At 42.0% G+C, this 24891-nt stretch overlaps 1 protein-coding gene across 2 annotated transcripts in view; it reads right to left on the bottom strand.

Annotated features, from left to right (window-relative positions):
* PLXNB2 (plexin B2) overlaps positions 1 to 24891 on the bottom strand; it is a 362828-nt gene that overhangs the window by 55964 nt on the left and 281973 nt on the right. For both annotated transcript variants that reach the window (XM_043495909.1, XM_043495912.1), the window contains 8 exons: positions 24169 to 24319; positions 15664 to 15778; positions 15049 to 15151; positions 14492 to 14593; positions 11996 to 12088; positions 9911 to 9992; positions 5227 to 5399; positions 2120 to 2268 (listed from right to left, as the gene is read on the bottom strand). In XM_043495909.1, the coding sequence (XP_043351844.1) occupies positions 2120 to 2268; positions 5227 to 5399; positions 9911 to 9992; positions 11996 to 12088; positions 14492 to 14593; positions 15049 to 15151; positions 15664 to 15778; positions 24169 to 24319 (968 nt within the window). The remainder of the gene's footprint in view (positions 1 to 2119; positions 2269 to 5226; positions 5400 to 9910; positions 9993 to 11995; positions 12089 to 14491; positions 14594 to 15048; positions 15152 to 15663; positions 15779 to 24168; positions 24320 to 24891) is intronic.

Genomic DNA, 24891 nt, shown 5'->3' with positions numbered 1-24891 from the left:
TCAGAGTCCTGGCACATGGACAAAATTTTCCAAATTCTTGTAAGCCTTGGCTTATGTATGGCTGCCGGAGCCAGCACTCAGTTCTTCATAATTTTGACTTGAAAGTTATGTAGCCTTGAAAGTTATGTCTTCTTGTCAGGCACAGAGGGGAAATGTTACCTTCAGAAGAATTTGCAAAATGTGTCACCTACTAGAAGTTGAAAGAGAGAAGTGGTCATTATAATATAAAATATGCAGTGGTGCTGTTAGTAGTGGCAGAATAACAGGGATTTTTTTAAAAATGGGTTTGTATTGATTTATAATAGTGTCTTTAATCTGAGAATCAGTAATCCATTTCCAGCGGTAGGTAAGTAGGAGTATCCTCTATATTATACACGGGGAAACTGAGAGAGAAAGAAAGTGTGTTGTCCAAGGTCACACATTAAGTGAATAGTGGAGCTAAAAAGAGAACCCAGGTCTCCTGATTCTCTCTTCTTCTCTACTAAATAGACAATATTGTCTCTTAAAACATCTAACATTTTACTAAAGAAAAGGTGAAACAATGGAAAGGATTGGATGCTTTAGAAATCTTCAAAAAAGGAAAAATGTAAAACACAAAACAATGTGCAAAGAGAATGGAAAGTGGCACTAAAAGAAAGTTACAGGCATATGTTCTAAATTGCTTTTTGAATACCTTATTTTTTCAACCCTTATACACACCTAGATTTATAAATAAATTACAGTATGCAAGTTGTATACATTCATTCCTTTTACCACACTGGTAGAGCTAAACAAAGTAGAAACATTGCTGCGATACAAGAATACAATCACCTAAAATCTGGCTTCCCCTCCATGTGTTTAAATCACAAAGTTTTAGAAAAGGCACAAAACCAAGGACGTTGGGGGAATTATTGTATGGCTATACTGTGCTTGTGATGCTTCTGCAAATACTTTGGGATGGGTGAGGTGAATCTGAGGGTGATGTTGCATGCATGGATAAGTGTAAAAACAGCCACTGAGAAACTGGTGTATAGAGAGATTTCTGTTCTGACCAAAAATTATTCTCAAGATTCTTGGGACCTAGGGTATGTCTACCTTGCCTGACATTCAGACAATGGGAGTTTGAATAGCAGTGCCCACCCCCACAATTAGAACTGTGGGGGCAGCATAGAAAAGCACCGGAATGTCTGAATCCATTAACTGAGTTCTTAAAAACTAGCCACTACCTAAGCATCTCAAAAGTTCCTTTTAAACAAGATTAAAATATGAGGAATTACTGTAATACAGTTAAAATAACCCAAAAGAGAGTCAAGTTTCAACTGCATAATTTTAAATATAAAAAATTATCATCAGTCATCTCCGTTCAATTGTGTTGCTTTCTTCTATTAATATCACCACCTATTCCTTACATAGCACTTTTCATCAGCTCATCTCAAAACTGACTTCATCTTGAAATTATTTGTTTGACAAGACTTGGGCTAAATAGCTAAGATGCCTTTAATTTAAACAACAAACAGATAGTTTTGAGACATATGTAGTAAATATTCAGGACAGCTTTTCAAACCAAAAAAAAAAAAAAAAGATCAATTACAAGCTTGAGAATGCACTCTTAATGTGAAAAATCTGTTTCTATATATAAGTGGTTATATAACAGGGATGGCCAAAATTACTGGCCCTCCGAGCCACGTACAATCTTCAGCAGTTTGAGAGCCAGGGCACACCTGCCAGGAGCCAGGACTTCAGTCCCACTCCTGCTGAAGCCCCAAACCCTGGAAGGTGCACCCGGGAGGGCTAAAGCCCTGAGACCCCCCCATCCCCACTGGACAGAAGCCCCTACCTCACTATCCCATCGTAAGGCAGACGTCCTGAGCACCCCCCCCCCCAAGTTTGGTAGGCGGAGAATGGGGGAGAGCGTGGGGCTTGCAAGCCGCACTTTAATGGTAAAAGAGCCGCATGTGGCTCTCGAGTCACTGTTTGGCTACCCGTGTTATATAACATGGTTTTGTATAAATCCTGAGAGAGATGTCAGTATTAACAATTTTAGGTAACACTGTATTACTGCCTTTTTGTATGAATACTTCCTGATAATTGCACAGAAATCTTTTTTCTAAAATCTTTCACAGAAAACATCAGCAAGTACCTGGTGGAAACAGAGTAGAACTTCTCTCTGAAAAGGCATTCTGTGCCTGCCACGGTTATACTTTTGACATCTTCAGCTTTTATACCCAAATTAGATCCCATTATGGTCAGAAGGATTCCACCACTTAGTGGCCCAGTCTTTGGTTCAATCTGTGAGGGGGAAAAAAGAAATTACAATGATGGTGCTGCTCTTACATATAGTTTAAATCCACATCACCTTGCAGTCTGTTAAAAATACAGGTGGTGTGTTTTTTATATAGGCCTCATAAAAAAGAGGCTAAGAAAGCTCTTAAATTACATGCTTAGTTATAAGTACAGAATCTATAGTAACCTGTTGTAGATTTCAAATCTATAACAGCAATACAATTCTATGAGCGAGACAAGGTGGGTTAGGTAATATCTTTTATTGGACCAACTTCTGGTGGTAAGAGAGAAGCTTTCACACTTACATGGAACCTCACCCAACTTGTTTCTCTAATATCCTGTGACCTACATGGCTATATCACTGCAAACATAGAATTCTATAACAGTTTAATACAACAAAGCCCCCCAGCAGACTATATCTATTATACACAAAATTTCTGACTTGTGTTTTATCCTTTTTATTATTTTGTTGTGCTTATTTTTCAGAATATCACATTCTTTAAATGATGTATTGAGACTTATTAGGCTGAATCACACGACTTTGGAGAGCATTTCTAGCTAATTCAAGAGCATTTGTATTTATCCTCCCTGTTATGTGAATGTGTATTTTTGTTTTGTTTTGTAATCATTTCTGCTTTGGAGGATTGTATCAGATGCCCAGTAGACTCTGGGACACAAAGAATGGTGCACACAGACCTAACACAGACGCTTCTGCTAACCTGCTATCCCTCCCTACTGTATCAGATAAGAGGTGGCAACATTATTGATCATATTTGTGATTGAAAATAAGGACCAAAAAGGGTCCCCATGGTAGAGGTGGATTTCCACAGCTCAGACAAGCATCTGAATTTGAACACTTATATGAACCTCCCAATGTTTTGATAATTCACCTGTCTAGCAGTTTCTGTGTAGGAGTTCCAGAAAGCCCATTAAGATTTTTAATCTTAGAGAACTGGAGCCTATTGTACTGCATTTCAGACAGCTGCCCTGGCAGGGGAAGGCCTTTAATACCTCGTTGAAGGACCACTACTGAAGAACTAGGACTATCAACTTTGAATGACAACTACTAGCCCATCCTCATGCAACAATGGTCTTTCTAGATGGGGAGATGCATGCCTGGTGGACATGGACCTTCACCATTGGAACCCACAGAGCAGAGACTGAGGCCCTACATAAGAGCAGAGTTCTGCTCTGTGCCGGGACGCGACATATAGGAATTTGCTACATATATGAACTTGCAGGAAGCGGAGGGAAGGAGGGACTCAGCCAGGCCTGAAACACTGATGAACCACTGTTTCATAGAAGGGGTGAGCTTAGTCTAAGGGAGGGTGTATCTCACAGCTTTTTGTTCATTTCAAAGATCTACAACTTTTGAGTGCTCCAACAGTAAAGTCAGTGTGGATAAGAAATTCCTTTGCTAAGCCTGTGTTCCTTGTTTTCATGCCATGTTGTCCCTGCAGGAGTTAACTGAGAAACCTGAAGCACCCACAGCTTATGTGCAGGTCGGTGGGAGCATGTGTAAACAACTCTGTGGTGGGAGAGTTCTTGGGAGGTCTCAGATGCTGATTTCAGGATCTAGAGTGGGTGAATGGAGAAGTCCCAGATCACCAAAAAGGCATCAGACAAGAGGTCTGTGCCCAGAAGCATGCCCTGGACTCCAAGAACTAGAAAGAGTGACTAGATTTCATCCAGACCCAGAAGGTTTGGAATCATGTGAGCCAGTGATCGGATCTGCTTCAACAGACTAATGACAATTATAGTGCAGGCTACAGGAGCAGCTTGAAACACACGCTTTGACAGAGATGACAATATCCTGGACAAAGCTCCTGGAATTAAGATAAACATTACTGAATTAAGTTTAATACCTTTGGGGTTCATTGTATTAATAATGCAATTGTGTATGTGTTATTGTGGAATTATATGAAATTTCTCTAAGATACGAATTAATGCAATCTCAGAGATCATGTGAACGTCAAAAAGACTGTGTTGAACAATACAATTGACACGATTGATCTTTTGGGACAATGTGTGTGAAGTGGAATTCCTAGGAAGTACTGGTAGGAGGAGTGTTGGCCCCTTCTGGGAGCAGCAGGGCCAGGGTAGATAGGGAGCCTGACTTAGCCTTGCTGTGCTGCCGACTGGGAGCCACCAGAGGTAAGCCGGCAGAAGGCTGCACCCCAATCCCCAGCCCTGAGCCGCCTCCTGGAGCCAGCACCCTGAACCCCAACCCAGACTCCCCCTCCCAGAGCCAGCACCCTGTAACCCTCCTGCACCCCAACCCCCTGCCCAGCCCTGACCCCCCTCCCAGAGCCCATACCCCGTACTCCCTTCTGAACCCCAACACTCTGCCCCAGTTTGGAGCCCCCTCCTGCACCCAAACTCCCTCCCAGAGCTTGCACCCCAACCCCCTGCTTAGAGGGTCAGCCTAGAGCCCCCTCTCACACTGCGAACACCTCGGCCCTAGCCCAGAGCCCGCACCCCCTCCCAAACCCCAACTCCCTACCCCAGCCTGGTAAAAGTGAGGGAGGGTGAGGGAGCGAAAGTGACGGAGAAGGGGAAGGGGTGAGGAAGGGGTGGGGCCTCAGGGAAAGGACAGGTAGATTCTGGGTTGCCCTCAAATTCAAAAGTTATCTTGGGTGTAAAAATGTTGGCTACCACTGGTGTAGAGTGTGCTCTACAGCATGCTTGGGTAACACAGAGCTCAGATAAGAATAAATCCATACTGGTCAAGTAAACCGTGCCAACTCCCTGGTACCAACCACCATGTTTAAAGTACGTACTGCTAGCATGGTACATTGTGGTAGATTTCTCTTGTTAGCAAGCTTTGCAGACACACCATGCCAATACCAATTCCTGGCAGCTAATTTAAAAACTTACTTAAATGCTTTGAGAAACCCTTCTTTCAGTATGCAATATTTTCTTCATGAAAAGACAATACATTGGTAGCAGAAAAAATAATCTTACCCGAGTAATGACTGGATGAGGGCATGTGTTTGTAAGAGAAGTTTTACACAGGTTCTCATAAATGCACTTGCTTGGTTTTCCCTCTTCTTCACACCAGACGCATTTGTAACCACGATCAGCCGCAAGACACAAGCTGCAGTCACTTCGGCCATAAGAGCAGTTGTATAAAGTCACTAAAATGACAATTATAAAAAAATGTACAAGTGCAGTGTCAAGCCAATTATTGTTTCAAGGATATGCTCTCTTAACAATATGATGGGGAAGAAAAACCGTAATGCTGTGGCCAGAGTCTTCCCATTCAATAGGCCAATCCTGCCCACAGCATAGTGTATTTAACTACATAAAAGGTATTTATTGAGAACCAAGAAGCTCTATTTACTTATTTACTTTCTGCCAATTTAGCACAATAAAAGCTTCCATGCACAGGCTTTGAACAACCTACCCATTATTTAAAATTAGAAATCCTCAATCAGCTCAATCTGTTCACCCATTGTACCAGGGAGTAGCTCTTCAAATACTACAACCCCCGTACATCAGCCTATACATCTATTCAAAGGCCTAGTTGAAACAAACGGGCCTTTCAGGTGTACTGAAAGTTATTAAAAATCCAGACTATTTCCGATAGGAGAAGAGAGGAGGGTATTCCAGAGTTCAAAGTCCCAAGAAGAAGGCCCCTCTATATTATTGAGGGTGATCTAACTTCAGCACCTCTGCTGATCACAGATGTATCAGTGTATCACAGGGAGAGAGAGTCTCTCACATAGGGTGCTCCCAGGTCATTTAGGATTTTCTAGGCCAAAACCAACACTTTAAAAATCTCCCTGGAAGCAATCTAGTAGTTTCTGAATACCAAGGCAATACTCCTTAATTTATTCCTGGCCTTAAAATTATTCCCTTTTAGTAAGTGAACTGTCTCATGGTTTTCAATTCTTTTCCTTCTGAGTTGCCACCCCCTAAGCATACACTGTCCCTTCTGCAAAAACAGCAGTTAAATCCCAGTGTGTAACCTAGTAACTAACACAGCCAATCATCCCATAGAGACTGTAGCAAAACTGTCATGCTTGCTAGTTACTGAACAGTGCTCCTTTTATTGAGCCATGCAGCAACAGTCCCAGAGAAGCAAAGTTTACCTTAGACCTTAGGGTTGTCTGTGCAGTACAGAAAAACAGATTAGAAGGATGTGATCTGTAAACTGTTCTAACTGCTCCGTGTAGACCCTGCAGGCACAAACTAAAATGTACCTAGTTTATGTTATAGTGCACAGAGTGCTCTACAAATCATACCCTTTCAATGTGCTTTGCCAAGACCACGGAGATAGGCCTTTAGTCGCTGTTGTGATACATAATCACCACGCAAAATCACCCTTAATAGGTAAAGCTCAAGCCTAGCTACGCAGCCAAGCATTACAGCACCATGAGAAAAGCCCAGGTTTGGAAGAGAACTTTTGGACATGCACTTGATAGCTACTATAGTGGAAACTGGATAGGCTGAAGAGGTGCCACACCATCTCAGGACAGAGGGGTATGTAAGCAGTGCAAGCAGCCCTGTAGAAGTCTCTCTTCTTGCTAGTCAGTTTATCAAGTGATATTAATGAAAGCACTGGAGGAAGGTACTTCCTTAGTGTGAAGTGCAACAAGTAAACATTGCTGAATGGAGGCTGAGGAAGGGGGTTTGGGAGGGAGAGGAGAATAGCTGCTTTTGGAATGCGTAGGTTAAGTCCATCCTCAAAAGGTCTGACTGAAAAGGGCATGCACTTGCCCTTCTTTAGTTCCTAGAGGATTAGAACTCTGGGTAGAGCACTAGCTAAATCACTCTCCAACTTCTACCATTTCAGTGCACTTTTATTTACTGGAAAAGAATAATAGAAGATACTTAATTTAATAATAAACAATTAGGCACTGAAGTAACAACAGTAGGTTTTTAATGCTAATTCCAAGAGGCTACCATATCAGATTACTTTTCTAACTCAACAGTAATGTAAAAACACATTTTCTCCATCTCTGTCCTCAGCAGTGCAGTGATTTCTTTGTTAGGCATGCACAATATAATGGTGCCCAGTAGAGCCAGCCTCTCTGCAACACATACATTGAATGACGTCAGTGTGGTTCTTCCTTGGAGAGTGCCTTTTTAAAAACAGCACCTTCTAAACAGCAGATGTGCTTGCTGTGTGTATTCAGAGCCCCAGCTGGTGACTTCAGTGACAGTTTTTATTTTCATTACTGTGCAGCATTAATAAAGTTGAGAGTGAAAGACCTGGATTTTACTCCTTCTTGTGCACTATCAATGACAGTTTCTATAATTCAACCAGTTGTACCAGTGTGAACCCATTCAATGTAATAGGGTTGGACTGGTGGTCGCTGGGTGCCTACGGTGGGCTGCAGGATCCTTGTTACTACTAATGATGAAACAGTAGGAAAAGACCTAACTTGACTGAGATTCCATGTTGAGTTTGCAGTATTAAGAGTTATGGGAGGGGTGAGGAGAGTCTCTTTTTACTTGTACACCTAGCTAATTTGATCTGAAAACCACTTAGATATGGAGCCTCTCAGTCACCAAGTCATTTTAAACAGTATTTATTTACTCATTCATTCTGCAATTTAAAAAAAAAAGCAAATTTAGTGCTGGGGAAAAGGTGCCAGACTGACAACCCCACTTTAACAAGAGAATTAACACTTTCCTTTATCCTTGGAAGAGACAGCACAGGCTGCAGCAGGGAAAGCTTTTCCCACATCTACAAACATGAACATAATTTGCAAGATGCAACAGATTGCTTTCTTAATCCAGCATTCATAAACTGGTAATAGCTTGCACAGGAACTTTAACAAGTGGGGTTGTTAAATCCTCCCTTTGCCTCCACACACCCTCCAATCACCACATGACAACCTTACAAAGCAAAGGAACATATTTACTGAATTACTTCGTCATCCTTCATTGGCTAGAACAGGAGTCTCACTCCCTTTCTATGCAAACAAAGGCAGCACAGCAACATCTTGAAGTCTCTCACACCCAAAGGTGTGAAAGGGACAGGGAAAGATAGAGTCTTAAAGTGTTAAACAATCCTTCACTCCCTGACCAAAAGTCATTAAATATAGGAGCAGCAACCCACTCATCAGATTCAGACTTATCCATCACATTTAGATCCAAGCTGTGAAGTAACTGGTAACAAGGACAAAAAGATGAAAGGGATAGATATATTGGATTTCATACTGTTCAAAAACCCCCAGTGGTCTGAGATGTAAAATGCTATCATAACTTAGTATTCACTTGTGTTGTACAAAGAAGTTTTTTTTTTTTTTTTTACTGGAGAGTTCAAAAGTGCTGGAATTGAAATAATTGAGTACCTTCTGAGCAAATTCCATTCCTCCAAAGTCAGTTCCTTTCAAGGTGCAATGTGATGTTTAAAAACCATTATGCTATGGACTTCACATGGTAAGGAAATTTTAAAGCAAGGGAGAATTTGGATAAAAACATTCATACAAAAGAGAAAAAAAAAAGACATTTTGCCAGCATTTTTCAGCCTTTGTGATTATTGTAGATTTGTATTTGAACAAGAGCCTTTCTTTAATAATAACACTGCTTCCTTTTTTCTTTCTCTCTTTCCTTTTTTTTTTTTTTTCTTTTGCACCAGAATCCTGTAAGATTCTGGATTTATAACACCATAATTCTTTGGAATAGAAATGTTGATGCTGCACTGTTACAATGTGATTTCCCCATAAGAAGACAAGAAACGGCACGAGTTAACAAGTACTCTCAGCCAAGCAGAGGCAACATAGGGTAATCCCTAAAACTCCACTGCTTCTGTGTTGCCTATACAAAATTAAACTGTTTAAATATTATTATATACCAGGAATAATGTATAAAGATATTTATCTGCATGGGGACATTACTCATGAGTGACATTAGTCTCATTCATATGGACTCATAGTAACCAGCACAATATCTGGTAAAAGGTGTTTGCAGATCTTAATCTGAGAACTGTTATGGGGGAGGTGGGGTATCAGGGCACCCACATGGAGCCCATTGTTTTCACTGCAGCTCTGCCAGCACCTAGTAGCTTACAAGACCAGGACCATAGATTTAACAGACATTTTTTGTGCCATTATAAATTGGAATAAATAAATAAATATAACTAAATGAAAAAGCCATTTATGGCAGGGCTCATGACTTTGCATACTTTTTGTTGCCACAGAATACTTCTGTGGCTTTTCATGTCAACCAAACTGAAGACTGCAGAATCTATCATTGATGAGGATGCATGAACCAGAACACAGTTTTAGACTTCAGATCTCCGATGAGGTTTGTAGAGATGACAATAAGAAAAGCCACCTTTTTACCCATGAAGGGACTAAGTTCGCTATCATATTACTGAGATATAACAAGGGAACCTCACAATGCCATTTTTAAAAGAGTTGCTTTTCAGAGCAGAATCAGATTTAAAGTTTTTTTATATAAAACTTTAAATATATAAAGTTTTAAAGATGTTATCAACATTGACATTTAATTTATGCAGTTGTATTAACACTTTTGCCCTGTCATTTAATTACATGCTTTACCAAAACCAGTAAAACTTGAGACGGTAACATTCTTGGAGTCATGAAGATAAAATTTATTATGGGAATAGATCTCAATTTACTGTAATTTCACTCTCTCCTCCTCCCCCCCGAGTTCCATAATTCATACTTACCCATGAGTTTACTGTCAATCTTGACCTTATCTGTTTTAATGAACAGATTAAGTGGTAGAGTTTCATTTGCACCATAGGAAAACTGGAAAAGATGACACAGGAAGACATTTGCATCTGCTTATTTTAATTCTGGAAGGTTAATTTTTGTGTCCCATAATTCTTAACACGATCTATGAGGATTCAGAAAGCATCTAAAACATTTCAGATCTATGCTGTTTCTGTTCTTAGTCAAATGTATTGAGTGAAACTTTTGGTAATGAACTTAATTCATAGCAATCAGAACCTAGAAGGGTCAATGGAGAGCAGTACTGAATTGCCATTGGGTCATGATTTTCATGATCTGATTTATATTTAGAGGTAAGTATCCAAGTAGCTAGCATATTGCATTTGAGAGTTTCAGTAACTCCTTGAAATTCACAGCTTTAGACTTGCTAAACCAGAGGTGGGCAAATTACAGCCCGCAGGACTGTCCTGCCTGGCCCTTGAGCTCCCGGCCAGTGAGGCTAGCCCCCGGCCCTTCCCCTGTTGTCCCCACTCCCCGCAGCCTCAGCTTGCTGTGCCGCCTGCACTCTGGCCTGCTGCTCCTGCCGGGCAGCACAGTGGTGTGACTGGCTTCAACTTCTGCTGCTCTGAGTGGCATGGTAAGGGGGCGGGGAGCAGTTGGATAGGCATGGGAGTCCCAGGAGGCCTGTCAGGGGGCGGGTGTGTATATAGGGATCAGGCAGTCAGGGGACAATGAGGGGTCAGATGGGAGGAAGTCCCAGGGGGCAGTTAGGGGAGGGGGTCCTGGGAGGGAGTAGTCGGGCACAAGGAGCAGGGGGGTTGGATGGGTGGGGGTTCGGAGGTGGTGGTCAGGGGGGTTGGATAGGTGTGGGAATTCTGGGGGCCTGTCAGGAGGCAAGGGGGTGGATGGGAGTTAGGTCAGTCGGGGACAGGGAGCAGGGGAAGTCGGATAGGGGGTGGTTGGGGCGGGGGGTTCCAGGAGGGGGCGGTCAGGGGACAAGGAGAGTGTGTGTGTGTGTGTGTGTGTGTGTGTGTGTGTAGGTTGGATGGGTCGGGAGTTCTGAGGGGGGCAGTCAGGGGGCAGGAAGTGGGAGGGGTGGATGGGGGTGGGGGCCAGGCTGTTTGGGGAGGCACAGCCTTCCTTATCCGGCCTTCCATACAGTTTTGCAACCCTGATGTGGCTCTCAAGCCAAAAACTTTGCCCACCCCTGTGTTAAACTCTTCCTTCCCAAGCCAGCAGGATGTATTATTCCTGACAATATAGCATAATCACTCAATGTGCTAAGGAAAGGTCTGATATTTTTCAACAGCATAGCACCCTTCCTTTCCCTAACTACACACACTCTGGCTAAATAAGGACTAGCATTAAGAGGCTCTGAAACAAATCATTCTTCTTGTATTTAAAAGAAGATGGTCATAGTATGAGGCCTCAAAAAGTGGGAGAAAACACTTATCATATAAATCAATGTAACAGCTGCATAGACATTAATCAATCCTCAAAAAAAAAAAAATCTTGCGAGGTGAGTTAGTAGGCCTTCAGCTTATTTACTCAGGTGTTGTCCTGAGCAGGATAAAGTCTATAAGCCTAATTTATAACTTGGTAAACAGAATAATAGAACTTTACATATATTTTCTCTTTTCTGAAAAGACACCCAGAGACTGAGTGCAGTTAATTTCAGTGAACGGTGAAATTTTTACAGACCGAGAAACTAAATCACAGGAAGGTCAATGAGTCAGTGGCAGGGAAGAACTCAGGAGCCCTGTCTCTAAGTCCAATATTCGATCAGGCTGACCAAGCGGAATCAAAATCATATGGCCCAGAGTTTCCATAGGCACAGTTTAATGAATGCATGAGCTGCATACATGCTGAAATCACAGCTATCAGGAAGAAAAAAAAGACTAGGGAATTCGGGAACTAAGATTCCAAAAGTTGCCTTTGGGCAAAGGAGAAGAATCTCCATTACAGGTCTGTAATTAGGGTTTATCTCCTTTGAGGGCCAGCCGCACACACATACTCTGTATTACAACAGGACAAAACATTTTATATACATTTTTAAACAAACAAATTTTTTTAATATTTACCTCTTTGCTTTGGAATGAGAAAGTTCCATTATCTGATTTGTCAACAGGAGCCTCAAATTCAAACTGGTCATTTCCAATCTTAAAAGATCTACCCTATACAAGAGAAATGTTCAGCTTAGAATTTTTACAGTACCACTGAGCTTAATAAAAAGTAAATAAGCAATATGCTGCTTAGCCCTGATAGGGATAAGATCAGATGTAGAAAGCTAACCAATTAAATCATCATGAAAACAAAAGCTAAAGATAGTGTCAACATCATCTGTTACTTGCTCCATTTAAAGGCCAAGCTTCAGAGAGGCAAAACTAAATTAGGAGAGAGTGTCTAGCACTCATTTTCAGCAAGTAAGAAGCGTATGCCTTCCCACATCAGCTGTGCTGTCAACAGAGCTGTGTGAATCCCATTCTCTAGGCTCATGGGAGTTTTATGAACCAAAGCAGGCAGGTTCTGTCTGTACAGTGATCATGGGACTACACAAACCTGACCCAAGAATTCCAAGTGAAGCTGGAGCCAGCCTTTGCTAGCTTTGTGTGAAACCAGAAAGTTTCACTACTCCCTTTGCCTCAGCAGGGAGCGGTCCTCCCTCACTTCTGATGCCTTTGGAGGACTTTGAGACCTTATTCGATGGCCTGCTCCTCCTTTAAATCAGGATGTTCATGATGCACGGGAGGTTCTGCTCCCAGTGGTACATGGCAAGATGGATGCTTTCCAACGTTTTTATGAAAAGGAGTACTTGTGGCACCTTAGAGACTAACAAATTTATTTGAGCATAAGCTTTCATGAGCTACAGCTCACTTCATCAGAAGCTCACGAAAGCTTATGCTCAAATAAATTTGTTAGTCTCTATGATGCCACAAAAACTCCTTTTCATTTTGCGAATACAGTCTAACACAGCTGCTACTCTGAAACCAATGTTTTTATACAATTTTTTGGTTACTCAACTCTCCAGTCCTGTTGCAAGGGTAGGTAAACCACCTTCTGTTACCTAGCAGCATATATTTGGTCTCCAGGACATCTCTCTTACCTTTCCCTATGGCATTGGTACCTACAAGTACCACATCCACCAGCTCCTCCCTCCAGGCATTGCACATAAATCTGTCTAGATGTTTCATGAGATCTGCAACCTTAGCACTCACCAGGCAATTTACCATGTGGTTCTCCTGGTCATCATAAATCCAACTATCTATATTATTAATACTTAAACCCCCATTACTATAATCTGGCTTTTGCTAGTAACTGGGGTTCCCTCCCCAGGATAGGTATCCTCAGTGAAAGAGTCATGGTATCCTCAGGCTCCCAGTCTGGAGCAGCTTGGCCAGGAGTGGATCCATCTGGGGAGGGGGGACGGGAAAGAAGGAGGAGCAGCCGTGGAGCAGGGCAGCAGGAGGAGAGGCACCCCTTCCCCAGACGCACGTCATGTTACCTCCCTGAGCATGGCACCATGGCACATGATTAACGCTCATTAAAAACATATGTTAATTTGTTTTGAGTTGATCGTATGCGTTAATTGCAATTGACAGTCCTAATTATTATTTTTAATTACAAATATTGGCAATGTAAAAAAGATTTAAAAAAAAAGCACAAAGGAGTGTACAAAAGTTTTGCATATCTGGCATGGAGCCTGCATTACAAGATATTTACAACAGTGCCATGCGAACGCCTGTTCTCACTTTCAGGTGACATTGTGAATAAGAAACCGGCAGCATTATCTCCCATAAATGTAAACAAACTTTTTCTCTTAGCAATTGGCAGAACAAGAAGTAGGACTGAATGGACTTGTAGGCTCTAAAGTTTTACATTGTTTTGTTTTATGAGTGCAGTTATGTAAAAAAAATGCTATATTTGTAAATTGCACTTTCCTGATAAAGAGTTTGCACTACAGTACTTGTATGAGGTGAATTAAGAATACTATTTCTTTTAACTTGTTTACACTGCAGATATTTGTAATAAAAATAATATAAAGTGAGCACTGTACACATCGTATTCTGTGTTGTAACTGAAATCAATGTATTTGAAAATGTAGAAAAACATCCAAAAATGTTTATAATAAATTTAAATTGGTATTCTATTAGTATTTAACAGTGCAATTAAAACTGTGTCTAATTTTTTAAATCGAGTTAATTTGTTCTGCTTTAATTGCCTGAGTTAACTGCAAATAGCTGACAGCCTTATTTATTAATACAATTTAAATGCTCAAGATGAAACTCTAACTTCACTGAAGACAACAGGAGCTTTGCTATTGACTTCAGTGAGGTCTGGAGTTCACCTTTGATTTCTGAAAGCAAGTACAGAGAAAAAAAAATGTATCCTGGCAGTGCATGGGTTACTCATTTATGGGCAGCCTACAATAATTAATAGTTACACACACATTTTAAATGGAAGGGGTTTGAAAGCAGTAACATTACCCAGAGGAAACATATACTAATGTCTTAGGAATTAAGGATGAGCGCTGAAATTAAACTACAAGTCAAATGACTACTTGGAATTAATTCATTTACCTGATAATTCTCTAGATTCTTTCCTTCAAAATGAACTATTGTTGGGAACTCCATTGGTATTATTGGAGGGTTGGGATTTAGAAACTGTGGGCATTCTTTCTCCTAGGGAGATAAACATTTAAAATAAAAATCTTACATCACAACAGATTTCAACAGCCTTTTGACAATGGCATTCTTGTTCTGAAGAACTCCATGCTTAAAATAAAGTGACTGATTTGATTATACCCTTTCAAATTAGACACACTAAAAATGACTACAGCATATGCCAAAGCTGTAGATGATTATCTTTCCCAGTCCTGAAATCTTATTCTTCCCATTAAAGCAAAACAGTAAAATGAACAAAAATATCCCCTAAGAAATTATTCTATTTTGCGTCCCCTCCCTAATCACACCTCTACATTCCCACCCCCACTTAAAGTCACAAAAAAATTGTATTTCTGAAGTTAACTTTAGAATCGTGATTTTTATTTAAAACCTGAGTCCAACCAACTGATCCGGTAGCAATGCTAAAAAAATATGAAAGTGTTCAAATAAAATCTGTTTATTCTAATTTTTACCATATTTTGTTTTATCACATTCTCTTCCAAAGATGAGTCTTCACAGATATGATTCTTCCAGTCCCACTTGCAATTCCATCTACTGCTTGCACAGGAATAGCATCTACAAATATAATGTGATGGGTCATGACAAGATCCATGTTTTTTTTTTTGTCCTAAACATTCAAATGTCATTGTAAAAAAAAAAAAATCATCAAACTCCATTTTTAGTCATAGAAAGTAGAGCAATTTGCTACAAAATCCTTACTATGCTGAGTTCACAATTTCATAGTGAGAATAATTAAAGAAACTAGTCTGGTAACTTGCTTCTCCTGAACAGCAGCATGCATGAAAAAGCCACAATATGGATCATAGGAACTTTGGGCCTGAATCTGTGAGGTCTGAAAGACCTGGACTCCCAGGTAGGTCAAGTTTGTGCTTGCAAATCAGATAATTTAGATGTCTGAGTCTACAGTTTGAGTCTGCAAGTTGGATGCCAACAGGACTTATCAAGGAATGCTGACTGTGCCAGAAGATTTGCTATAGAAGGATTCAGCTGTCTTAATTAAACAGTTCAGTTATCTGAACACATACAGCATGATGCAACAACTCAAGTTAAGAAGATAAAATACTCACGGCAAATTTGCAGAAAGATTCATTGCTTCTTCACAGTCATAGAAAGGATATGTAGCCGAAGCAAAAAACATCTTTTCCTCTCCGAAGGTTAATGTTAGTGAAACTGAAACATGATCTACCAAAAAAAGTAAATAAGTTGTTGAATATTTTAGCTCGTTTCAGAGTAGCAGCCGTGTTAGTCTGTATTCGCAAACAGAAAAGGAGTACTTGTGGCACCTTAGAGACTAACAAATTTATTGAAGCATAAGCTTTCGTGAGCTACAGCTCACTTCATCGGATGCATTTGGTGGAAAATAGAGTGGGGAGATTTATATACACACACAGAGAACATGAAACAATGGGTTTTATCATACACACTGTAAGGAGAGTGATCACTTAAGATGAGCCATCACCAGCAGCGGAGGGGGAAAGAAGGAAAACCTTTCATGGTGACAAGCAAGGTAGGCTATTTCCAGCAGTTAACAAGAACATCTGAGGAACAGTGGGGGTGGGGTGGGTGGGGAGAAATAACATGGGGAAAGTTTTACTTTGTGTAATGACTCATCCATTCCCAGTCTCTATTCAAGCCTAAGTTAATTGTATCCAGTTTGCAAATTAATTCTAATTCAGCAGTCTCTCGTTGGAGTCTGTTTTTGAAGCTTTTTTGTTGAAGGTTAGCCACCCTCAGGTCTGTAATCGAGTGACCGGAGAGACTGAAGTGTTCTCCAACTGGTTTTTGAATGTTATAATTCTTGACAATGCTCAATTCTTGACGATGGTCACATAAACACCACCCTATATCGGAAACCTACTGACCGCTATTCCTACCTACATGCTTCTAGCTTTCATCCAGATCTTACCACACGATCCATTGTCTACAGCCAAGCTCTACGATATAACCGCTTTTGCTCCAACCCCTCAGACAGAGGCAAACACCTACAAGATCTCTATCATGCATTCTTACAACTACAATACCCACCTGCTGAAGTGAAAAAACAGATTGACAGAGCCAGAAGAGTACCCAGAAGTCACCTATTACAGGACAGGCCCAACAAAGAAAATAACAGAACGCCACTAGCCATCACCTTCAGCCCCCAACTAAAACCTCTCCAACGCATCATCAAGGATCTACAACCTATCCTGAAGGACGACCCATCACTCTCACAGATCTTGGGAGACAGGCCAGTCCTTGCTTACAGACAGCCCCCCAATCTGAAGCAAATACTCACCAGCAACCACACACCACACAACAGAACCACCAACCCAGGAACCTATCCTTGCAACAAAGCCCATTGCCAACTCTGTCCACATATCTATTCAGGGGACACCATCATAGGGCCTAATCACATCAGCCACACTATCAGAGGCTCGTTCACCTGCGCATCTACCAATGTGATATATGCCATCATGTGCCAGCAATGCCCCTCTGCCATGTACATTGGTCAAACTGGACAGTCTCTACGTAAAAGAATGAATGGACACAAATCAGACGTCAAGAATTATAACATTCAAAAACCAGTCGGAGAACACTTCAATCTCTCCGGTCACTCGATTACAGACCTGAGGGTGGCTATCCTTCAACAAAAAAACTTCAAAAACAGACTCCAACGAGAGACTGATGAATTGGAATTAATTTGCAAACTGGATACAATTAACTTAGGCTTGAATAGAGACTGGGAATGGATGAGTCATTACACAAGGTAAAACCATTTCCCCATGTTATTTCTCCCCCCCACTGTTCCTCAGATATTCTGGTTAACTGCTGGAAATAGCCTACCTTGCTTTTCACCATGAAAAGTTTTCCTCCTTTCCCCCCCCCCCGCTGCTGGTGATGGCTCATCTTAAGTGATCACTCTCCTTACAGTGTGTATGATAAAACGCATTGTTTCATGTTCTCTGTGTGTGTATATAAATCTCCGCACTCTATTTTCCACCAAATATATCCAATGAAGTGAGCTGTAGCTCACGAAAGCTTATGTTCAAATAAATTTGTTAGTCTCTAAGGTGCCACAAGTACTCCTTTTCTTTTAGCTCTTGTGTAGAATGGTGTAATGATCGTGTGCTTGATTGGTTGTTTGAAAAGTGTGAATTGGGAATGCTTTGTTCCAGGTGAGCCTTGAGTGGGCCTAACCGTTATAAAAAGCCAGTCAGTTGTGAACCAGCTGAGCAGTGAACAGCAGAGAGGCTAACAGAGGGAGTTTGCCTGGGAGTTCGCCTGGGGAGAGCCCACTGAGGCTTACATCTTGCCAGCTTCTCTGAGCAGTCACTACAATATTGAGGAAGCTCGTAGAAGTAAGGTAATATGGATGGGGAGTGTTCAGCTGTTGTGACCTGCACTGGATGTGTCATGTTTGTCTTTCTTCCACAGGACAGAAGCGACTTTGTCTGTACAAAGTGCAGGCTGGTCTCCATATTGGAAGAGAAGGTTCAAGGTCGGGAGAAACAAGTATCGACCCTGCATTGTAAAGGAGAAACTGAAGATTTCCTGCACAGATGTCAGGATATGCTTCTATGGACACAATATTCTGAAGATTCAGAGCAGGCTGTGCAGTGGGGACAGGAGGATGGTGAAGAAATTTGGCAGCATGTGACCTCTAGAAGAAGAAAGGGGAGTGTCCATGTACCAGCAACGCAGATATAGGTAAGCAACCGTTTTCATGTTCTCTCCACAGGTACTAATGCGGAGAGTGGGCCAGATGACACATCTGAGGGAAGGGAACAGAAGGAGACTCCACCGATAGGAAGGCATGAGATGCACTGTCCTAGGGATGGGGGTTCCACAACCACTGCTCCAAGAGAAGGAGGTGGGTGGTGGTGGTCGGGGACTCTCTCCTCAGGGGGACTGAGTCATTTATCTGCCGCCCCGACCAGGAAAACCAAGAAGCCTGCTGCTTGCCAGGAGCTAGGATTCACGATGTGACAGAGACTGCCGAGACTAATCAAGCCCTCGGATTGTTACCCCTTCCTGCTTCTCCATGTGGGTACCAATGATACAGCCAAGAATGACCTTGAGTAGATCACTGCAGACTACATGGTTCTGGGAAGAAGGATAAAGGAGTTTGAGGCGCAAGTGGTGTTCTTGTCCATCCTCCCTGTAGAAGGAAAAGGCCTGGGTAGAGACCGTCGAATCGTGGAAGTCAACGAATGGCTACACAGGTGGTGTTGGAGAGAAGGCTTTGGATTCTTTGACCATGGGATGATGTTCCAAGAAGGGGGAGTGCTAGGCAGCGGTGGGCTCTACCTAACGAAGAGAGGGAAAAGCATCTTCACAAGCAGGCTGGCTAACCTAGTGAGGAGGGCTTTAAACTAGGTTCACCGGGGGAAGGAGACCAAAGCCCTGAGGTAAGTGAGAATGTGGGATACCGGGAGGAAGCACGAGCAGGAGAGCGCAAGAGGGGAGGGCTCCTGCCTCATATTAAGAAAGCAGGACAAACAGCAAGCTATCTCAAGTGCCTATACACAAATGCAAGAAGCCTGGGAAACAAGCAGAGAGAACTGGAAGTCCTGGCACAGTCAAGGAATTATGATGTGATTGGAACAACAGAGACTTGGTGGGATAACTCACATGACTGGAGTACTGTCATGGATGGATATAAACGGTTCAGGAAGGACAGGCAGGGCAGAAAGGGTGGGGGAGTTGCATTGTATGTAAGAGAGCAGTATGACTGCTCAGAGCTCCGGTATGAAACTGCAGAAAAACCTGAGAGTCTCTGGATTAAGTTTAGAAGTGTGAGCAACAAGGGTGGTGTCATGGTGGGAGTCTGCTATAGACCACTGGACCAGAGGGATGAGGTGGACAAGGCTTTCTTCAGGCAACTAACAGAATTTACTAGATCGCAGGCCCTGGTTCTCATGGGAGACTTCAATCTCCCTGCTATCTGCTGGGAGAGCAATACAGTGGTGCACAGACAATCCAGGAAGTTTTTGGAAAGTGTAGGGGACAATTTCCTGGTGCAAGTGCTGGAGGAACCAACTAGGGGCAGAGCTTTTCTTGACTTGCTGCTCACAAACTGGGAAGAATTAGTAAGGGAAGCAAAAGTGGATGGGAACCTGGGAGGCCGTGACTATGAGATGGTCGAGTTCAGGATCCTGACACAAGGAAGAAAGGAGAGCCGCAGAATACAGACCCTGGACTTCAGAAAAGCAGACTTTGACTCCCTCAGGGAACTGAAGGGCAGGATCCCCTAGGAGAATAACATGAGGGGAAAGAGAGTCCAGGAGAGCTGGCTGTATTTTAAAGAATCCTTATTGAGGTTACAGGGACAAACCATCACGATGTGTAGAAAGAATAGTAAATATGGCAGGCGACCAGCTTGGCTTAACCGTGAAATCCTTGCTGATCTTAAACACAAAAAAGAAGATTACAAGAAGTGGAAGATTGGACAAATGACCAGGGAAGAGTATACAAATATTGCTCAGGCATGCAGGAGTGAAATCAGGAAGGCCAAATCACACCTGGAGTTGCAGCTAGCAAGAGATGTTAAGAGTAACAAGAAGGGTTTCTTCAGGTATGTTAGCAACAAGAAGAAAGTCAAGGGAAGTGTGGGCCCCTTACTGAATGAGGGAGGCAACCTAGTGACAGAGGATGTGGAAAAAGCTAATGTACTCAATGCTTTTTTTGCCTCTGTCTTCACGAATAAGGTCAGCTCCCAGACTACTGCACTGGGTACCACAGCATGGGGAGGAGGTAACCAGCCCTCTGTGGAGAAAGAAGCGGTTTGGGACTATTTAGAAAACCTGGACGAACACAAGTCCATGGGGCCGGATGTGCTGCATCTGAGAGTGCTAAAGGAATTGGCAGATGTGATTGCAGAGCCATTGGCCATTATCTTTGAAAACTCATGGCCATCGGGGTAGGTCCCGGATGACTGGAAAAAGGCTAAGGTAGAACCCATCTTTAAAAAAGGGAAGAAAGAGTATCCTGGGAACTACAGGCCAGTCAGCCTCACCTCAGTCCCTGGAAAAATCATGGAGCAGATCCTCAAGGAATCAATTCTAAAGCACTTAGAGGAGAGGAAAGTGATCAGAAACAGTCGGCATGGATTCACCAAGGGCAAGTCATGCCTGACTAATCTAATTGCCTTCTATGACGAGATAACTGGCTCTGTGGATGATGAGAAAGCAGTGGATGTGTTGTTCCTTGACTTTAGCAAAGCTTTTGACATGGTCTCCCACAGTATTCTTGCCAACAAGTTAAACAAGTATGGGCTGGATGAATGTACTACAAGGTGGATAGAAAGCTGGCTAGACTGTCGGGCTCAACGGGTAGTGATCAATTACTCCATGTCTAGTTGGCACCAATGTCGAGTGACCCAAGGGTCACTCCTCGGGCCGGTTTTGTTCCATATCTTCATTAATGATCTGGAGGATGGTGTGGATTGCATCCTCAGCAAGTCTGGAGATGACACTAAACTGGGAGGAGAGGTAGATACGCTGGAGGGTAGGGATAGGATACAGAGGGCCCTAGACAAATTAGAGGATTGGGCCAAAAGAAATATGATGAGGTTCAACAAGGACAAGTGCAGAGTCCTGCACTTAGGATGGAAGAATCCCATGCACCGCTACAGACTAGGGACCAAGTGGCTAGGCAGCAGTTCTGCAGAAAAGGACCTAGGGGTTACAGTGGACGAGAAGCTGGATATGAGTCAACAGTATGCCCTTGTTGCCAAGAAGGCCAATGGCATTTTGGGATGTATAAGTAGGGGCATTGCCAGCAGATCAAGGGACGTGATCGTTCCCCTCTATTCGACATTGGTGAGGCCTCATCTGGAGTACTGTGTCCAGTTTTGGGCTCCATACTACAAGAAGGATGTGGAAAAACTGGAAAGAGTCCAGCAGAGGGCAACAAAAATGTTTAGGGGACTGGAACACATGACTTATGAGGAGAGGCTGAGGGAACTGGGATTGTTTAGTCTGAGGAAGAGAAGAATGAGAGGGGATTTGATAGCTGCTTTCAACTACCTGAAAGGGGGTTCCAAAGAGGATGGATCTAGACTGTTCTCAGTGGTAGCAGATGACAGAACGAGGAGTAATGGTCTCAAGTTGCAGTGGGGGCGGTTTAGGTTGGATATTAGGAAAAACTTTTTCACTAGGAGGGTGGTGAAACACTGGAATACGTTACCTAGGGAGGTGGTGGAATCTCCTTCCTTAGAGGTTTTTAAGGTCAGGCTTGACAAAGCCCTGGCTGGGATGATTTAGTTGGGGATTGGTCCTGCTTTGAGCAGGGGGTTGGACTAGATGACCTCCTGAGGTCTCTTCCAACCCTGATATTCTATGATTCTATGATGTTTTTATTATTTGTTCAGGATGTAAAACAAACACCTAACTGGAATCACAAGATTAAAACTTTCACACTCATGATATAACTAATTTTATTTGTTCTTAATGTTTACTAAATTTTCAGTAACTGATGGTACAAAGATATAGGATGGGATACATAAAGAGAAACAGTAAGTAAGCAACATTACAGAATAGTATTACAATATGGAAATGCCTTAAGAATGTACTAGAATGATGAAAACTTAGGTAATAAGGAAAATGAGGATTGAATACAGAAGAAAAAAACGATAGAGTTATTTTTAAGAAAATATTTTCATAAAGTATGGATATTTCTTCCTGTAAAATTGCTTGTACGACTTGTGCATCAAACTCTATAAACTCATATGAATTAGAACAAGTCAACCTTGTACAAGTTATTCAGTAACCACAGTAATGCCTGAAATATTAAACTAGCACTTTGAACCTTTGGCTCATCGTACATAACTTCCCCATGAATGTATTTCTAATCTGGATCATTACTGAGCAAAGAATAGAAAACCTATCTTTAGAAACTGGGGCTTTCTGCAATGAGGATCTTTACAATTCCTCTTGCAGAAATCATTAAACTCCTGTGACAAGCTATTTCACAAGCTATTGAGCAATTGCAAACTGTGCTTTCCTCAAATAATTTCTTGAAAAGAGTGATGGCAGCTTGGCTGTAAGATCACTTTGCCTACCATTGGTTTCATGGAAAATTTCAGTTAGGTTTGTATTCAACTCATACTGCAGAGACAACTTAAAATGAGATCTGCAAATCGGTGTCCTTCCAATTAGAATGCATTGGAATTTTTCACAACTAAAAGCAGTGTGGATGATTTCAACTTGGTGGAGCTTCTCTAGACTAAATGGTTGTGTCTGGATTTTTGTCAGTTCTACTAGAAATCATTCCATTGCCATTGGTGGTTACAGTTTGCCTTCTGCTGTGGTGCCTGTGAGGCTTTTGAACATCTTCATATTGGTTCTGAAGGCTCTCTCAGATGGATTCGTGAGAAATTCAGAGGCCTCTATTATTTCTAGATGCCTTGATTACTCCAATGCTCCTGATAGGTTTCCCATAACACTTTATGTGCTGATTGGAGTCAAACTACATCAACCATGTTTATCAACATGGACAAGGACAAACCTGGGAGACCGGGGCATGCCCCGCCTGGGGCAAAGTCCTGGCTGGGACCCTAACTACTAACAAGCACACACTTAACAACCACTTAACACTACTATATGCAAACTATGTACAAAGGCCCTAAGGCAAAAAGTTCAAAAGGAGAAATCGCTAGCTCTTGCTAAGCAAGAAAGACACTCCGACTGACCATGAGGACTGACCGCCACGGGAGGTAAGAAGGAACTTAGAGGGTGTAGGGACAGCAGTGCCTGATATACCGCAGCATGAGTGCAGCTCTCCAGAGGGTGCTACAGCCAGCCCTACGGGTACTGCTAAGGCAAAAATGTGCAATGGCCGCACACGTGTTCGCATGAACACCCAGAATGGAATCGACATGAGCAAGCACTCGAAAAAGAATACATGTTAGGGGAACATTGCTATGAAGTCAAGCGCTCAATAGCTAGAAAATCCCAGAAGAACTATGATTTCTCATGGAAACCGACTGCATACAAACAGGGATGCAGAATTATGATAGCATCTTTAATTACATGGCATGCTACTTTTTCCTGCAGGACCCCTATCTAGTTTGTTACAGAATTTGAAAGGTGTGTAGTGAATAAGGCAGGGAACTGCCAGATGAGAAAGGATGGTCTGTGGTGCAAGGAAACAGGCAGGCACACTTTGGAAATTCATAAAATTTAGGAGCAAGCGCTGAACAAGCTCTATTGCACATGTGCAAATATCAATTTAGGGGGGACTGATAAGTCAGTCAAATCGAGACAGATTTTCATGAGTACAGGAAAAGACACATCTCTGATCCCATCTGCCTCATTTCAAGTTCCTGCTGCAAACACTGGAAGTGCTAGAGCTGCTCAAAAAATAGTTGGAAAAACTTAACTTTGACCGAACTATTTTTCCACTAACCTCATGTATGGAAGTGACTTCACTGTTTTTTTTTGCTGAAACTAGGAAGAGATCAAGAAAAGAAAAAAATTCAGCCCAATGGGTTGACCTTGGAAAAACTTATAAGCAAATGATAGATAATGGAGGATTACAATAGTATCGATCATCCCACATAAAATAAATGGAAGGCAGCACAATGTCCTTACCTTGACCTTTTGGAGTGGGAGGAATTGTAGTGGGAGGATCACAGATAATAGTCCCATCTCTCAGCTCTGCAATATTGGTTGTTTCACCAAACTGACACCAAAGCATGTCACTTTCAGTTAACTCTGGCAACGGACTTACAGTCAGTTCTACCTGGAAACACAAAGGCATAATTCTACTTTAGAAAAAATGTCACAAAAAACAACCACCACTCAAACAAAAATGAGCAAGGTCAGAGACAGATTAAGATGGAAACCGGGTGCTTTTATGGATTTTGATGCTCCAGGAAACTGGTATGTTAATTACTGGTTCTGTTTTTATAGTTTCTCATTATCCCCCTTTTCCACGGCCACTGGTACTACAGTCAGTAATTAGATAACCTCTTTTTCCCCTCTGAGATATCTTACTGCAGGAATTACAGCATATCTGTGGTGAGTAGATGGACTACAATAAAAAGCTTGGATGTATTACAGGAAAGAGTAAATTAAATGGAGGATAGTGATTTCCATGTTCTTTTCATTCTTTTCTTTTGATTGTTCCTTTTTCCCAGACAGACGATTTTCTTTTAGATTATTCTCCAGCAATGGATTTATTAAAATGGTCAGCTCCCTATGGACACTCACACCTTACTTACCTCCTGATTGGGTTATCACAAAGCATTCTAGAATAGAGCTAGAGTCAAAGACCACTTGGGAAGTCTCAGCTCGAGCAGAATGTATCTGCCT

The sequence above is a fragment of the Dermochelys coriacea genome, chromosome 1, assembly GCF_009764565.3.
Source record: "Dermochelys coriacea isolate rDerCor1 chromosome 1, rDerCor1.pri.v4, whole genome shotgun sequence".
Classification (NCBI taxonomy): domain Eukaryota; kingdom Metazoa; phylum Chordata; order Testudines; family Dermochelyidae; genus Dermochelys; species Dermochelys coriacea.
The sequence above is the reverse complement of the archived record's forward strand: the minus strand, read 5'-3'. Positions and strand labels throughout refer to the sequence as shown.